General features: G+C 34.0%; 4 protein-coding genes across 11 annotated transcripts in view; 1 reads left to right on the top strand and 3 right to left on the bottom strand.

Moving 5' to 3' along the window:
• LOC105199914 (uncharacterized protein DDB_G0284459) overlaps nt 1-4,097 on the bottom strand; it is a 43,266-nt gene extending 39,169 nt beyond the window's left edge. Inside the window, exon 1 of the mRNA XM_039457250.1 lies at nt 3,893-4,097. Coding sequence (XP_039313184.1) covers nt 3,893-3,979 — 87 coding nt within the window. The 5' untranslated portion in view covers nt 3,980-4,097. The remainder of the gene's footprint in view (nt 1-3,892) is intronic.
• A 448-nt stretch (nt 4,098-4,545) lies between these two features.
• On the top strand, nt 4,546-6,172 carry LOC105199940 (UPF0605 protein CG18335). Its single transcript, XM_026135577.2, has 5 exons — nt 4,546-4,814; nt 5,164-5,302; nt 5,489-5,585; nt 5,711-5,886; nt 5,968-6,172. Exons 1-5 carry the CDS (start codon nt 4,774-4,776, stop codon nt 6,094-6,096), a joined length of 582 nt encoding a protein of 193 aa, XP_025991362.2. The 5' UTR covers nt 4,546-4,773; the 3' UTR covers nt 6,097-6,172.
• A 1,261-nt stretch (nt 6,173-7,433) lies between these two features.
• On the bottom strand, nt 7,434-11,481 carry LOC105199950 (kynurenine--oxoglutarate transaminase 3). 8 transcript variants are annotated; one of them, XM_011167286.3, is made up of 8 exons: nt 11,341-11,481; nt 9,773-9,906; nt 9,526-9,676; nt 9,097-9,333; nt 8,768-9,011; nt 8,520-8,686; nt 8,079-8,429; nt 7,434-7,984 (listed from the first exon to the last, which is right to left on the bottom strand). In XM_011167286.3, exons 1-8 carry the CDS (start codon nt 11,380-11,382, stop codon nt 7,928-7,930), a joined length of 1,383 nt encoding a protein of 460 aa, XP_011165588.1. In that variant the 5' UTR covers nt 11,383-11,481; the 3' UTR covers nt 7,434-7,927. The 8 variants fall into 8 exon arrangements, with proteins under 8 accessions (XP_011165588.1, XP_011165605.1, XP_011165613.1 ...); XM_011167303.3 differs by lacking the exon at nt 11,341-11,481 and adding an exon at nt 10,758-10,877; XM_011167311.3 differs by lacking the exon at nt 11,341-11,481 and adding an exon at nt 10,754-10,875.
• A 2,130-nt stretch (nt 11,482-13,611) lies between these two features.
• LOC105199991 (probable cytochrome P450 6a14) lies at nt 13,612-17,513 on the bottom strand. The gene is made up of 6 exons (XM_011167340.3): nt 17,345-17,513; nt 16,583-16,952; nt 15,480-15,820; nt 15,007-15,237; nt 14,601-14,852; nt 13,612-13,924 (listed from the first exon to the last, which is right to left on the bottom strand). The coding sequence occupies exons 1-6, from the start codon at nt 17,511-17,513 to the stop codon at nt 13,761-13,763; spliced, it is 1,527 nt and encodes a 508-aa protein (XP_011165642.3). The 3' UTR covers nt 13,612-13,760.
• Nucleotides 17,514-17,722: the final 209 nt, after the last annotated feature.

Here is a 17,722-nt window from a genome sequence, read left to right as displayed (position 1 = left end):
TTCTTTCGTCGACCCGAGATGCACACTTCGTTACATAGTTTAGAACTAAGGTAAAAAAAATACTCAAGCCTATATTTCATCCGCGTTCACGAGGCACGGACTGTTTTCAGCGCCTTCGCGATCCCTCGCGGCTTTAACGACGCGAGCCGTCGTCTTCGCCGATTCTACCGGCGCGGGTTTATGGATTACGGTGCTTCCAGCACCATAAAGTCTGCCAGGGGAGATCAGCAGACGCGCGCGTGAGTCACGATGCAGAAGGAAACGGCCGGCCGCGCGTCCTGCATGTATATATAAAACGTTAATATCGCTCATTCCTTATGACGCGCCGTCGAGCCCCGTGGAGTGCAAGGGCCTCCGGTAACCGTTAATCGCAATCCCGACTCCTAGATTCCTCTAATCTTCCAGGCCCTTAATCATCATTGTTTCTGGAAAAACTGCGCGTTTCCCCTCCGTTCGAGGAACTTAAAGGAATCCTAGACGGCCTGAGAAAATCGGATCACTCGTCGCATCGCTCCGCTCGCGAAATCTCTCGCCATTTTTCGCATTTCAGCGGACACGTCGAAGTATTGCGACTGATAGGCGGATTCCCCGCGGAATGCGGTCACGTTGGGACCGGCGAGTGTGAGAAAGTCGCCAGAAAGAATTCCACCTTGGAAACAGATTGATTTCCGTGGCACCGGGACACTCGCCACTTTACTCTGCGGCAGTTTCTTACCGAGATTAACATAAAAATATTAAAAACGCGCGAATAAAAATTCCGTCAAATTTAATTTTTTGATGAAGAGAAATCGACTTCACATTCTGAGAAGTTCCGATAAAAAAGACTTTAGAGACTCTCGTATCAGGCCATACGGTGTATAAAATAGAATTAAATATATGTGTACTTGTTATTCATATATCCATTTTATATAATAATTAATTAATTTTATTATTATTATTATTATATTGAGAGTCGCGGTATGAGTTTTTTATCATATTAATGTAATTATTTGCTTAGATTACTTGTTATTATGAATTTTATGGAAATTAACATAAAAATATTACAAACGCACGAATAAATCTTTTGTCAAATTTAATTTTTGGTGAAGAGAAATCGACTTCACATTCTGAGAAGTTCCGATAAAAAAGACTTTAGAGACTCTCGTGTCAGGCCATGGGGTGTATAAAATAGAATTAAATGTGCATTTATTATTCATATACCTATTTTATATAATAATTAATTAATTTTATTATTATTATTATATTGAGAGTCGCGGTATGATTTTTTTTATCATATTAATCCAATTACTTGCTTAGATTACTTGTCATTATGTCGACGAATTATATCGATAAAACAATTCACAAAATATATAGGACAAAATCGAAGTTGTATTTCCCGAGACAAAAGGTCGATCCTACGATCCGTAAATTATGCACGCGCATGTTTCTTGACGACAACGACAACGACGACGATGTCGCTGTTTCTTCGTCATCCTCCGGTGGCACATCGCGCGTTGTATCCGCGTACCTCGACTCTTTTGTTCGTACGCACGCGTTCGATGCATCCGCGTGATCGGCGTGACTCGCATCACATTCGCGGTCGCTTCATTGTTCGTACTAGCAACGTGCACGACTCCTAGATAGCCAAAGCGAAGTATCGATACTTGGATGCGCGCGGACGCGCAACTGTTGGAAGTCATTGGTATTCAAGAAATAAAATTAAAGTGACGAAATTAGAGGTGCTACAGGTTTCTTCTCTCCCTGTCTTTTTTTTAACGATACATACAGTAAACGGTATGACTCACGCTGTATGTGCTTCACGCGCGTGCCATGCCATGCCCCATGCCGCGTCATGTAAAAATCCTTCTGAATATTATCGGAATCCGTTTTCAGAAATTCCCTTGTCCAATCCTTTTTTTTTGTAATCAAATCAAATTTTTGTTATTTAAAAAATAAACAGAGAGCTTCTTAATTTTTGCAAAAATGCATCGCGGATTTTCTTATTCGCGGCAAAATTTAGTCAGATTTAAAAATGTGCGGAAAGAACAATTTTGTTAAAAGCATCTAAAAATTTAGCTAGATAGAAATTTAACAATAATTGTTTGTTGGACCATCAAAATAATGACGTAAAGCGTACAAACGGATTACTAGTTGCTGCATGCAGCATTACTCATCATGCGTAAGCGTCCTACAAATTATTTTGGTGGACCAACAAAGTGATTTTCAGATCTGCATCTAAACTTTTAGACATTTCAGAAAAACCATTCTTTCTGAGTATGATCTAATGGTGTTCCAATGGAATGTCTGATAACTGTAGTGTTAAATTGAGAGATGCGGAAAGTCATACAGTACCGGCAAGTGCAAATTTAATGCCTTTCTTTTCGTTGAAGAACACATGTCCAGAGAACCGAATCGTTTTATCTACACGGTCCCAAGAAAATGATTTATATTCAGGGAAACGTTCGCGTGTCGACAAACTTTTTGCGCGCATTTCAGTGTTATAGTCGCTTCCGTTCGTGGTTTCCGTTCCGCGTTTTTCCTGTCAACGATGAATCAATGGCCCAAATGTCATTTAATTTAATTTAATTCCATAGGTAAACCTAATTTATTCCTTAAATTTCATCTTTCAATTCTCTAAGAATATCTGAACGTATTTAAATATATACATTAAATATAAAAAAAAAAGAACCGGCGCGACAGCAAAACAAACTCGAGTTTAAAAATTAATGCAACCCTATCGTGATATTTATAGATTGGTTCTTGCGACGGGTTCTCTTTATGACAGTGTGAAGGATGAATAAATTAACGTTCTGATTCACTGAAACTAACGATCTGCGCATTGATATCCGACTATTAATTTATTGCTAGTGTCTCTGGTAACGCGTTTAAGCAGTTAATTAAAGTTCAAATTTTTCAATTTTTATTAAACAAAATACGAATATAATATTAATACGAATTCTGTATATACATTTACTGATTTCGTAGAAAATGTAACATTTTACGTTTTTAAAATTTTATTCCGATTTAAAGTGACACATGTGTGTCGTATGACTTCGGGCATTAAAATTAAATCTCTATTATTTGCGTACAATATAACGTTTGCATCATGTATATCTGTCGCTACATGTCCTCCACCCACACCGCGAGTTGTCAGCGAATAATGCGTGATAACTTCGCTTCCGGTTATGGGGACACGAAATAAGTGCCAAGCAAAACGGAGAAAACTACTACTGTTTTCTTCATCGCGCGACTGCATTTCGTTCACCTGGTGCATACACCTGGCCGGGTCATGACCCTCCCTCCGAAAGCACGGCATATGATTGCTGTTCAATGAGTCAGCATCGGGAATATTTAATTCCGCGACGACATTCTATTATAACAACAATAAGCGAACAGACATTAAGTGGGACCATCAAGATGTTATTTAATTTTATTTGCATTACGCAAACACAGTGCCGTATTTTGCATTGCGTAAACAAATTAGATAGAAAATTCAGCGAGGTATAGAATCAAATAATCGCAATGCGGGTAATTTCACGACTTTTTCCACTCTCTCGTCTCGCTGTCGAAATATCCGGGGAACTCATAAACGTGGCCAGGCGTTAAGTGTTACCTCCAGTTAAGTTTCACTTTTCCTTTTACGCGCAATTATTATTATCGCTTTCGCACGTCGAGTGCGTAGGTGGGATTTCCACTTTTCCGTAAATCACAACGTTTTCTGTCGCACATTTTTCTCTTCTACTCGGTTATCTCCCGTGTTCCCCCTTTTTATCTCGCTTCGCCGACAAAATGTATACAAAATTACTAATATCGTTACACCGATACTAACGTCAGGAAACATAATTAATTATTGTCAGCCAGCTACATTCTTATTAAAAGCCATTAGCCGCTTAAGCATAAACAAGTCGTTTACCTCATCTTTAGCCGCTTTTATAGCCTCGCGGTCGGATTCGACGTAAAAAATGGAACTCATCTCTGGACGGAACCACATAGCTCTCATCTATGTCTCTCTCTTCTAAATAATTTATTAACGTGTTTAATCATGCAATCAGCGAGTTTCTCATTCCCATCGCTGCTTCAAAAAAGAAACGCGCAATCGGCATCACTACACTTCACGAATATTCATGAAATTGTTTCACATTATATCACCAATTCCTTCAGGCAATTTTTTCGACGATTAAAATAGGTGTTTTTTCTTTCTTTTTTTAAATCTGCGTATCGTAAATCATTTCTGATCTCGAGATTTATCTACTGACGAACGGATTGCGTTTATGTATTTCCACTCTCTGTGTTTTTATCTAATCGCACGGATAAGCTTCTTCTTTCAGTTTCAATTTTATAATATCTGTACATTTCAATTCAAGATTTTAATTACGTCAGAGGCACTTTCGACCGCAATTGATCCTATCGTCACGGTGGCCCCGTGAAAACTGAAAAGCGAAATTGTAATCACGCACCTTCCCCCGTTTAAGTACGCAACGCGTGTCCTCCCTACTCTATCACAAGTACTCTCTCTCTTTCTCTTTCTGACTCTTTCCTCTCTCCTCGTCATCCCTATCTCCCCTTTTGCCGGTCGATTATCTCTCAACCCGCATGAATTCTTGAACGAAATCCGCTGCAAAAGGTTCATGGCTCATGACGAGTGAAGTAACGCCAGAATTTCAATTGTTTGGCAGTTGTTGTGCATTTAAATTAATAGGTTAAGACGAGAAAATGGCCCTTTTAACATGAGATAAAAAAACTGTAATTTACTTTATTTCACCGAAGATTTTTTGGAAAAATTAATTCGACAGAATGGAACTTTTACTAACTGCGGAACCTCATTTTATCCCAGGGTAGAAAATTAACGCTTACAAACCGACAGTGAACAATCGTTTGCAAAAGAAATAATCATATTGTTTTATATATAATTTCCAATTATTTATTCCTTTAAAAATTTGAAAGGACGGAATGCATACACAGTACAAAATAAAATGTCTCAGAAAGTCCACTTTAAATTTGAAGTTAAAATTACTTAAAAGTTAAGTTAAAATAACTCTTATTTCAAGTTATTTTAACTTGAGTTTTGAGTTATTTTAACTTAAAATTTAGAGTGGACTTTCTGGGACATGCAAAAATGTTAAAATTACATTTTATTTTTGTACTGTGTACATTTCAAGAACATCGCCCGACCGTACTTTTCAGATACTCCGGTTATTGTCCGCAGTACCGATTCAATTGCGGTGAAACGTACGCAAAAGCCACGCACAAGCTGCTGCTCGATCCTGCAATTAATCATGCGAAAACGCTCGTCCTGGCAAATCGCGTAGCCGATGATTACGAGGTGAATGGTTCGCCGATGCTCTTGCGATAGCGCAGTAATTCAAAGATAAGATAATATAAGATAAAAACAATTTATATAAGAAGTTTTCAAAAACTTTCCGAAAAAAGAATCTCTTTTTTTCTTTTACGGTTACGTATTCTAAAAATGAACTTTTTTTTTATTCGTTGCTGAACAACGCGTACGTAGGCATGGCGACCATCAAAGAGCGATATAAACGTGGTCAATACTCGTTTCAAGAGAACCGATCCCCTTTTCGTTCACCCCATGTTGCCAGGATACGAGGGTACTTATCGGTTACTTGTAACGCTTATCAGTACAAACTTCCGATTCGCGCTTAAAATTATCGTGAGTTCACGTCACGGAACGAATTTTCCTTGAAATCCAATCGAACTGCTGGACACTGCGTAGGTTTCGTACCGGGATCGAACGTTAGTCTAGGACAGAGATACGCGGTGCGCGCGACCGAAGGTCTCGCAGACTTTGAGCGACAACAATTGCGAAATAAGGCGGCTTTAGATCGGCTTAGGAGAACGGTCGACGTGCAATGCGGACGAGCAGAGCCGCGAAATTTGGAGGAACGTCTGGTGAGAAGAAGAACCACCAGAATCGCGCTTGAAAACAGAGCGATAATTCATTAATGTCCAATAATTTAATTCTTATTACAGTTAATTAAGAATCAAATTAAATTGCCCTTGTTTACGGTACGACCTGAATACGCGGCAACGATTAACGATTTACCATCGGACAAGAAGTGCGAAGCATCGAAAAATTATATGTCCTTGTTCTATTTATGAAATATGCAATTACTAAATTATATTAGTTGTACCAAGTATAATTATTAAATATAGTTAAATATTGAAAAGAATTAAATTATCGAATGAAATTCTTGAGGGAATCTTTCCTTAATTCTTCACAATAAGTAAAGTTATAAACTGCATAATTATAAATCGATAATTAATAGTAAATATCGTATACCGATCGTAATTTATCAGTGTATCAATAATAGCTAGTATAAGTATAACATAGTAATAAGAATCGTGAATATTATGTCACACAAATTATTTTATGTAATTATGCGTTAAAAACCTAAAGCAGTAATGCAATTGTATATTATATTTTATATTGTGTTGTACAAGTTAATGTAAATATTTGTTCTATTTTTTGAATAAAATTATAACTTATCCTATAATTTCGTTATGATTATAATGCACTGTAAAAGTGTAAAAAAAATATTAATTGTAAAATAATAAAGTTTTTATAAACATTCAAATAAAAAAGGACCGCCGATTGTATTCAGTTGGAATAATGGAGAGCCTTTATAAATTATTGGATCTTATTTTTATCAAACAAAATTCTAACTAAAATTGAAATTACACTTTAATTTAATTAGAAAAATCTCTAAGCCGAGTTTAGCCAAGTAATTTAATTGTAATAATATCTGGTAAAAGCGGGCGAAGAGAAAGGAGTGGAGAATAAAAGCGTGATTTATTTTGAAGCGTCTCTTCACAAAATGTGGGCATTGAACTTTTAATAACCAATGTCTATAAATCTTATAGATCATTTCCGTAGATAGTCCAGGAGTGAGGTAAGTTTAATAGACAAAGACGTCTGAAAGATTGTTCGGCTATAACACGAAAGGGAACCACAAAATTGTAGATATTAGCTATGAGATTCGTAGAAATTGAATACATAATTAAATATCCACATTTTATGGACGTAAAGGTCCTTCAAGATAATGTCACAGCTAAGCTATATATCGTGGTCGCTCTCAGATTTCTCTTTGCTTATCTTGATTCTCGTTAGTTGTCCAATCTAATTAACATTTGCCATTTGAAAACTTCTGAATATCAAATTATGTATATCTTGGGTATATTTCCTGAGCAGCGTTCAGGCAGATTTAATTAATTACATAATAAAATAAATTAAATACATATGATCAATTAAATTATATAATATAAATATAACGATCGAAGGATCTTGATGTCCTAGAAAATGTTAATTTGGGAATTTTAAGTTTGTAAAAACGTAAGATTTAAGAGTAAAGAGCTGAAAAAAAGTCTAATGAAAATCCAAGGAAAGAAGAGGACTCGAGGATCCAAGAATTCGAGGATCTAAATATAAAAAGACATAGTTTTTTAGCAACATTTTTACTTTGCGAGATAAAACGTTTGGAGATTTAAAAGATGTCAAAAAAATAACTTCACATAGACTCCGACCTGTAATTTAACTTTGAAACAACGTCGTTCGTCTGATCGATCATCATGATTAATAGTATTACAAGATAACACATTTGAACCATATATAGTGTCAAAATGTATAAAGATTTAAAATAGTATTGTATCCGTTTTGAGGGCTAAAATCAATATATACTAAAGCCCAATCAACATCGTCAAAACGGGCACAATAGCTAGATTTAAATTTATAAATATCACAATTATAAATCTAACGATTTCAGATACATATAAAAATAGCAATAAGTCAGAGTAAATATAATTCTCTCCTAATTATATAAAATAAACTTTCCGTGCGCACAATGTGCTGGGACAGCACGAAAAATTAATACAGTGCACGAGGCACTTGTTAATAGAATATACATACATATATATATAAATGTACATAGTCCAATTATTGGGATGCCCATTTCTTCAAAATATCAGCAGCTGCTTTCAAATTTTCGTCTTTCTGTTAAAATGCAATGATCGATATTTAACAAACGCCAAAATGGTTTGTTGACTTAATCAAAGTTATTGCCACTTACCTCCGCAATAGCACTTACCTTTATAAAGCAGAACCGCACATAGTCCTCCGCTAGAGTTTTGTGTTCCGGACCGTAAAACGCCGACGGAGGAATACCTTGAAGACCGACGTTTTTCGTCATCCACTTGGTAAACTTGTAGTCTTTGTTCTCGTCAGTCTCTTCGTGCAGTTTCACTTTATTCTCCAACGCAGACCAATTAGCGAGCATAAAATATCCACCCTCAGGTATTGTAGGTATCATGCCAACTTCTCGAAGGAACTTCGCCATATAATCGCGCTTTGGTAATAATTCCATCGCCAAACTGTGGAAATAACATTCCGGCTGCTCCAAGCGTTCCATTTCCAATTCAAATCCGATAGCTACTGCTTCCTGTAATAAAAACAAAAGTAATTTATTAATATAATTATCAGAGTAAATTTTATAGATTAAGAATAAGAAAAATTTCGTTTAATTCGTTACCTGTATCGGTGTGCTGCAGGTGTACACAGAGTTTTGATGTACCACTTGCAGATTATATAATAAATTTGCTGGTCCATACGCCCAACCTATTTTCCAACCTGTAACGCTGAATGTTTTGCCCGCTGATCCAATTGTGATTGTGCGTTCGTACATACCGGGCAATGTCGCTAATTAAAAGAATAAATTTCTTTTAAATATTACTCTAAGAATTCTATGTAACGTATCAGATTTCGTGAAGAAATTTTTACCGATCCTTATATGCTTGTATGGCTTGTAAACGATGTGTTCGTACACCTCGTCAGACACCACAAGCACATTCCATTTTTTCGCAAGATCGGCAATAAATTGCAATTCCTCCAGCGTAAATACTTTTCCTATGGGATTGTGTGGAGTGTTGAGGACGATGCCTTTAGTTTTCTCATTAAAGAGACTTTCCATTTCTTTCCTGTCAAATACCCAATCACCAGAAGTAACTGTACCTGATGTAGTTGTCTGTTGATGAAAAGATAACAATTATTTACACATATATATATATGCAAAAAATTTCTTTCTTGGGTTTATTATCTAAAATTCTTACTGGTTTTAATGCTATGTATCTAGGAATTCCTCCTGCTGCCTGTACCATAGGTACGTAACAATCAAAAAATGGTTCAATGATGATCCATTCATCTCCAGGATTAGTGTGACCCTGCAGTGTGGCATACAATGCTTCGTAAGCACCAGAAGTAACCAACACTTCCTTATTCGGATCCAGATCACGATTGATAAGTTTGGAGTAAAACTTTGCAATTGCATTCACTAATCTTGGATGACCCTGCAATATATACATTTATATCAGTAACAAAATTCATTGTATTATATATAAATAATCTTATTATTGTTACTAGTGACTGATAGTAATTACAAGTGTAATACTACGTTAATGTTTAATGAAAAATTAAAGTGAATTAATAAGAGATATAAAAGATAGTTTAAATATTAATTGAACGGAATATCAATTACTTACAAATCCTCTCGTATACTGTTGCAAAAGTGGATTGTCACTCTTGGCGATAGCAGCCAAAGCATTGGTCACATTCTCTGGTGCATAATAGTCAGGAAAGCCCTGGCCCAAGTTCAGTGGCTTGTACTGCAGAGCGAGCTGGATGTATTCGACCCTAACCAAACAAAACATAACCAATACAGCAACAAGTTTTTGTACAAGTCTATTTACATTAAAAAAAAATTATTTGTACATTTGTAACGTGACTTACCAGACAGATTTTTCGTTGCCTTTCAAACGATTAGGTAAATCAAACTTCGACATTCCGGCAATGCTTCTGATATTCCTTATTGTATTAAACGAAGCAGTTTTTGTCGTCGCCAAAAAACAGACTCTTGTCAGCATCTAGACAGGTACAATAAGCAAAATCTTAATGAATCGCGATAAATCACGTATTACTTTTGTCTGAATTCTATATAATAAATATCTTAATCGTTGTTTTTAAAATTTGTAAACTTTGAATGATCAATAAGTTGTACAGAATACAAACTACCTCTACCTGCCTCTACCTTCTGAGGAAGACCGGAATGTGTAAAATATTGCGGCTTGTCATAATTACTGACGTAAATTTTTCGCGATAGCGATAAAAACTTACGTAATCCGTTACGGCGGGAAACTTGATTCTCGTGAGGTTAAGATACCGTCATTCTAATCGAGCTCAGCTCATCGTGTGTCGAAGTTAAACTCATCTCATCAACCTCATTTATTTAAACGATTGAATTCATTAATTGTGAAATGCAAAATTTAAATCTAATCAGTCTTATAACCTAATTTTTTAATTATTTTAATCAAAAAAATATTTAATTATTAATTCAAATTATATTTTACATAAATTAATTTACAAAATATGGACAAGGAAAACAAAATAATACAATCAATTCTTTAAGTCTTTCAGTCGGTTGTTTGTAAATTAATCTCTTTAATCGACGATCGCCCGCAAGCTGACTTGTCATTTTAACACCAGAATGGCATTTTTGTACATCAAAATTATGACGAATTATATCAACTTGCTATCCGGACGACTGATCGAGTCAATCGTTGAAATTGAAATTGAAATTAATCGGAGCTAGTCGACGTAATCCCATATTCGATTTCGACATCAATCCGAGAGAAACGTGATCCGATGTCGGCGACATACTTTGTTTGCGAGCGAGTTAAAATCGTTCGTAATTAAAATGTGTTTAATACGTACGTACTTGATGTTGGGTCTTCACGTTTCGGAAGTGAAGCGAGAAACGGAGCAACGAGATATGGGAGCGAGCCACATCGAACTTTGACTGGTTTCCAATGATACGTATAACGTCAGCGAGTCATTCGACGAAAGTCCGACGGATTTAGGGAAGAAAGCAAGTAGGCACGTGACGCATTCTGGGTCACGCCATTGGTCGACAGTTTTCGGAAAATTCAAAGCGATTTAAATTTCTTATTGGCGCGGGGGGGGGGGATGGAGAAAGGAAAGACGGGAAAGGAGATCGAGCGCGGCCTTGATTTCCGCCATTTTGTAAAATACCTTCCCTTCAGAGAATCTTACGAAAAATTAATATGCTGCGAAAACATCGCGCATATTATGTTTTCGCAGCATGATAATTGATGAATTAATAATCGCACGATCGCGAGAAAAATTCTGAGGAAAATTGAAATTTTTAGCTACGCTCCCATATGAAGTTTCGTGGAACGACTTCTTTGTCGCGATTTATATGATGCCGCACTATTAACCCTTGTTCGCCGTCATTCGTTTTACCCCTCTTTCTTTTTTTTTTCTTGTTTTATTACACTTACCAAGAGTGCGGTGACGATCGTGACGCTCCTCACGACGAACATGTTGGCTTTGATACCGTTTTGATTCGAACGAAATGTAATAATGAAAGGCAAAGGCCGACCGCTTTCACTTTTGCACCTTCGATTTGACGGACGGCGCGATCCAATTGCCCTCTCTGCCCCTTCAACGACAACATACTTTTTTCGCGCGCGTTTTCAACCGCGCGTGCGTGGCATTCGACAATGCGTTCTTGTAGATCGGCAACTCGAAGGGAATTTTCAAGTGAGTGAAACGTGCGATCTTTTCTTGATAAAAGTGCCAGAGGAAATAAATAAATAAACTCTAACGAAAAAAGTTCTACAAAAATGCTACAAAAATCAATATGAAAATGTTAGAATTGGAACACTTCAAAATTTTTTTGAATTTTTGAATTTTTGTTATAAGATTTCTACAAATTTTTTAATAAAACTATATTAAAACTACAACAAATTACAATATCTATATATTCTAAAGAGCATAAATTTCGAAAAAAATTTGTATAAATATTATGTACACAGTTTTATAAAATATGAAAATCAGAAATTTCTTTTCAGAGACATATTTATTCTTTTTATAAAAATATTTATTTTTTCTCATAAATATGTATTTTATTATTAAAATTAAGAAAAACGTTCTAATATTCTACCATTTTTTTGGTAAATTTCTATAGCAGGTAAATTTCTTAAGGGCCTCGCACATGAAATTTACAACAGAGCATAAGCGTAGCATAAAGCCTCTGGACCAATGGAAATCTTATGTAAATCAGTATGGCGACTTTATGCTGGATGCTCATTGGCTCATCGGTCTTATGTTGTGCTTATGTCATGTTATGCATTTCATGTGCGAGGCCCTTTATACAGAGTGAACTTTAGTGGTTGTTCCACTGTTTTACCATAAGAGATAATGTACTAACTGCACTTGTAATTTGCTAAACGCTCGTTAGATGACAGCTGCTGCAATCGACAGTGCATTCGCGGGTAGATTCGAGTGATACGTATATGTATACAGACTCTTGAACATTTTTTAGATTTTTTTCGTATAATTTCAATATATGTATAATTTTACAATCGGTTTTACAAGTTTAACTATAAGTTAATCATCAGATAACAAGAAACCGGATTTAATTGTACCTTTGTTACACGTAATGAGTTACTTCCCATTCCTGTCAATTAATATTTAATTAATTAGACTAAAATTAATTGTATTCTGTTAATTTTAGCTAAAATGCTATCATGTAAATATTGTAAATTAATCTTGCGCAAGACGCATAAAAACATAGAAAGGAATCGGAAATGATTACGAAAAAGCCTACAACTGAAAATGTTTCTACTACTGTACACGTTTTTAATGAATTTCCAATAACAAATCTGGATGATTTAAAAACAATTGAGCGCAAATTAAAGAAAGACGATACTTAACATTCTACCGTGGTAAGATATTAAATTTTTTTTTTAAACTATAGTATAGACACTATAGACTATAATTTTATATAATTTACAGATTAACGCTTTACATTTAGAAATTAAGGGAGCTTATATTAAAAAAGCGGTAAATTCCGCGTTCCAGATTGTTTTTATAACTTTATAACTATTAACTGTAAACTGGCAAGTTTTTTTAATTGGAAGGGTCAACGAGGAATTCAATTGAAATAATCAAATTTTCGAATAAGCATGATAATGATCGGTGAGTTTATTTTATTTTACAGTTAATATTTTTATTATGGCTGAGATGTGTGCTATTTTATAACACGGGATAGTGAATAGCGAGTGTATATTTCGCCCCAAAGAAAGTTTAATTTACAATGTAGATAAATTTCAATCTCTGTCATGTTCACTTTAATTATCTTTTTCTGATTCTAAATTTTTCCTAACAAAAGCGTAAGAAATTTCCGACAATAAATAAGACGATATTTGGTAGAAAAGCGGGACTTTGGCTGGTTCAAGCCACCTTTTGCATAAAAAAGATTACATTTTAGTGTTATATAAGATTGTTTAGCACAAATTGGGCTGCTACATACGCATGAGTCAAAGAGATTTATTACATTGTACAACAATTATTATATTTGTTTATTAATTTTGATGCTTATTGCACAGAAAATAACATAGAATATGTAATAAACTTATATTTTAAATGTAAAAATATAAATGTTAAATATAAAATATATGTGTGTGCGCGCGCGCGCGCGCGCGTGTGTGTGTGCGCGTGTGTGTGTACAAAATATACATATACGTTAAATATAAAAATATTTTAAATGTGATATATGTATACAGAAATGACATGTATAAACAACTTCAACGCTCACGCTGCAAATTATTTTGATATATGCAACGTATATGTCTTGTGTTCATGGGATAAGTCAAGAGATCTAGTTCGTACAAGCAAAAATTTAAGAACATTAACTTTATCTTGGCTCGATAATAAGATGTACACCACTTTTCGCTTCGAGAATTAAACATCTTTCATTAAAACTAAGCGGGACTGGGGTTCGCAAATGAAGTTGAAATTTGTACTTTGATAGAAGACTCACGAGTGCAATTTTCGTTTGCAAGTAGCCAAATCGCAGACCTGAAAATTAAAGATATTAATAATACTAATGATTGATAATTGCGAAGCATTTACATAAATGGCTTTGCAAACATGTTTCACTTATTATCTAAAGAATATTTATTGATTCTTTTAATATATGAAAATTACAATACAAAAATTGTACAAAGTTAAAATTATAATTAAATATTTTTAAAAATTTTTTGTGAAAGTGTAAGGGAGAGAAGAAATAAAGGAAAGAATAATAGTTAAATTAACATTTTCAACAAAAGTTTTAAACAGTTAGCATTAGGAGAAATCAGAAGATGAATTGAATTTATTTATTTTCCTTATATGTGTTAGAAAAATGTATGCAACATCATTTATCAATATAGTGTCAAATTTTGCAAAAAATTTTATGTAACGGTCCCAAAGTACGAATATTCTGATTTCGTCTGCGAAGAATATGTTTTTTTGCCTTTGGAGCTAAGCGTATGCACTACTTTATTAATTTCCTTGTTACTGATACATCACTAGTTATGCACAGCACTTTAATGGTCTTTTAATGGTAAACAAATAGAATATGAAAGAAGCAGATGCAGAACAGACATAATGGGCAGAATCCCTACTTTGCACATTTTGCTTTTTGTTCTTAATGGTTTTTAGTGACAGCAAAAAGCTGTGCGACAATACTGACAATTGTCACGTAAATTCTCACCAATGCAATTTCGTGGACCTTGCCCGAATGGCATATGGGCGTAGCGATGCCTTTCCTTTCTTTTATCTTTATTGAAGCGCTCGGGGTCGAAATTATCGGGGTCCGGATATATCGACGGATCTCGATGCACTCCAAGTACCGGTATAATAATTAATGTCCCTTTTGGTACGCGAATGTTCGTAGTTGGTAAGTCTATTTCCTCGGTGCATATTCGATTTAGGACAGGAACAGGTGGATATTTCCTTAAGGTTTCTGTAATATGTAAGAAAAAAATAGAGGAAGAAACAGCTTTTCTATACAAGCAAATTGTATAAACATATGTATAAATAACGAGGTAATTAAATTTTTACTGCCTTGTTAAAAATGCAAAAGCACATTGCGGTGATATACATGTCTGTATACTTACCATCTATTACATTTTGAAGATACGTCATGTCTTCTAGAGCGCCGTAGGTTAGATCACCATGCTCTTCTAAAACTTCGTCGATTTCATTACGAAGTTTGTCTTGTATATCATGGTGTTGAGCTAATTCGTATAAAGCGAATGTTGCTGTCGACGCGGAAGTTTCGAAGCCAGCTGCGAAGAAGACAAAACTTTGCGCAGTAGCTTCCATCATAGTCAGTTTATTTACGGTTGCTGCGGATAAATAAAATAATTGTTTTTTTAACGATTTTGTGCGGAAAAAAGAAATTTTTAGAAATAAATATAAAATTATTAGAAATTTTTAGAAATAGGTAAGAAATTTTTAGAAATAAATAAAAAATTATAAATTTTTATTATTTAATTTGTTAACTTTGATGTTTGAAATAAGCAATGTATGTCTTTACAATGTAGTAAAGTTATTAATGTAAGCATAAGAATAAACTATGTATATTTACATGATTTGTCGATGGTCTCTTTGTCATCTTTAGAATTTACACAGCCTTTCTCCATGAGCTGCATCAATAAATTTACGAAGTCCTTTCGGATAATGTTCGGATGAGATTTCCTGTATTCGACGGTCTCACGAAACATGTTACTATAAAAATTGGTAACAGATCGTGGCGTGAGTGGAATGCGAAGTAAATCAAATATTTTTGGCGCCGAATACATTAACGCAAGCTTAATAAAATGTATACCAAAAATTTTTTTTCCCCGATTTCGATATTCATTATTCGGTTCTTGAATACAGTTAGATTTGATACCAAAAGCTGTTGACATGATTACGTCTGTTGTATACCTGTTGACAAAGTAGAGAAATAATTAGTAATAAATTTTGTCAATGTTTATCGAATTTGCGAATACCAATACTAAATTGGTCGAAAATATACAAGAATAAATCTTTAATTCGTTCTTAATAAGTATTGGCATATCGCCAACACGGTAACATAAAAGATTGAAAATTTTCAGAAATTAGTAAGTAGCAGTGACGTAGATAGCCGAATGCAGAGATAAGACGGAGGAATTCATCCGGTCACCCTGTCTTGCCCACCTTCTCCTACATATATCTAATATTAATATATATAATTATGAAATATATTTTTTAATCATATTTTAATACGATGTTTGCATATTATCTACTTAAACAAACAAGAAAGGTGGGAGTTATAATTTATTGCATCTTTTTTATTATCAACATCACATCTTTAATACTTAACTATTGAAGTAAAACTCTATTAAAGGAAAGTTCTTTTTAATTGTAATTGTTAAAGGACTGTATGATTTTATCTATCATCTTTTCTTTTGTACAGTAATTTTGCAAAAAATTTTTTTTTTACTAAGAAACAATATATTGTCATTATCGATCTATCTCTCGTATTTTATACACGTCAGAAAGGTTCTTTACACTCGAAAACCTCTGTATAAATCGACGTAAGCATTTATACAAACAGGGTATAATATCTTTAAGCCGTCTATTTTTACTTTCCAATTAAGGGAATTTCTATTTTTTGTCGTTCGAAGAAGGTTAATTAAATAATGGTTTTTAAAAAAAATAATTTACCTTGCAAATATGTCTTTTATTTCAATAGAATCTCGTATTTGAGCTTTACTCTCCAGATACATCGCGAGTTCATCGCCACATTCCTTCAGAATAGGAAACATCTCCTTCATTCTTGCTGAAGTAAATATTGATATTATTTTGTTGCGCATATTTTTCCAATTTTCTCCAGATATGAGGAACAAATGGCCAGTCAATGGATCAATCTCTTCGTTACAATACAGTCCACGATCATGAAAAGAGTGGAATTCCTTTAACAACACCGTTCGCATAAGATTGAGATCGGTGATTACTAAGATCGGTGTAAAAAATCCATACATTCCAAATGCGCGATGTTCCTTATATTTTGAATAAGCATCATTGAAGAAGACGCCTATTGACAAAATTCTTTTTATTTATTGCTGCGATTTTTTGTTCTACGTAAAAATAATATAACTAGTATTTTAAATCATCAAACTCATAAAAAACAAAAATAAAGTAACAGATGTAAAAATACATAAATAAAATATACCTTAAAATACAATTCGTTGTTATAATTTTGTAAAATATAAATTACAATTAATTTGAAATACACGCATATACAGTTTTAATTAATTTATTTTTTAATTATGACTTTGTCAGATGTTTATTTTTATTTTCTTTAAATATTAGTTTTGTAACTTAAATTTTAATTAAATAAAGAAACTAATATAGGTATAAAAATTTTTATACAAGAAAGTAAATGTATATTCACATTACATGTTAATATTAGGTAAAAGTACTTGCCATATTGCTTTCTTCCAGTAACAATAGGTGTAAAATTTCCTATTGGTACAATGGGTTCGACGTAAAAAACTCCTCTTTTGCGCCAAAAATTAAATATTATATACTTAAAATAAAAATATATAATATTTAACACAGTGATAGAAAATGCGATTAATTCTGCAAATACCATTTTGCATCTGAAATGTAACAATAAATAATTTTTGAAGTAATACCGAGAGATATTTTGACCGTTGCTGTATCAATACAAATTGAACAAGAATGCCTTCTACGATCGCAGTTAGATCTTCGTTCTTGTATTGTTTGTGTGATTTTATATACTTTCCTCAAGTTCAATGAATTGCGCGCCGAATTAATTTTCAGTCATAACACAATTCTAAA

This window comes from Solenopsis invicta, chromosome 14 (assembly GCF_016802725.1).
Source record: "Solenopsis invicta isolate M01_SB chromosome 14, UNIL_Sinv_3.0, whole genome shotgun sequence".
Taxonomy (NCBI): Eukaryota; Metazoa; Arthropoda; class Insecta; order Hymenoptera; family Formicidae; genus Solenopsis; species Solenopsis invicta.
This window is presented reverse-complemented; position numbering and strand designations above follow the sequence as displayed.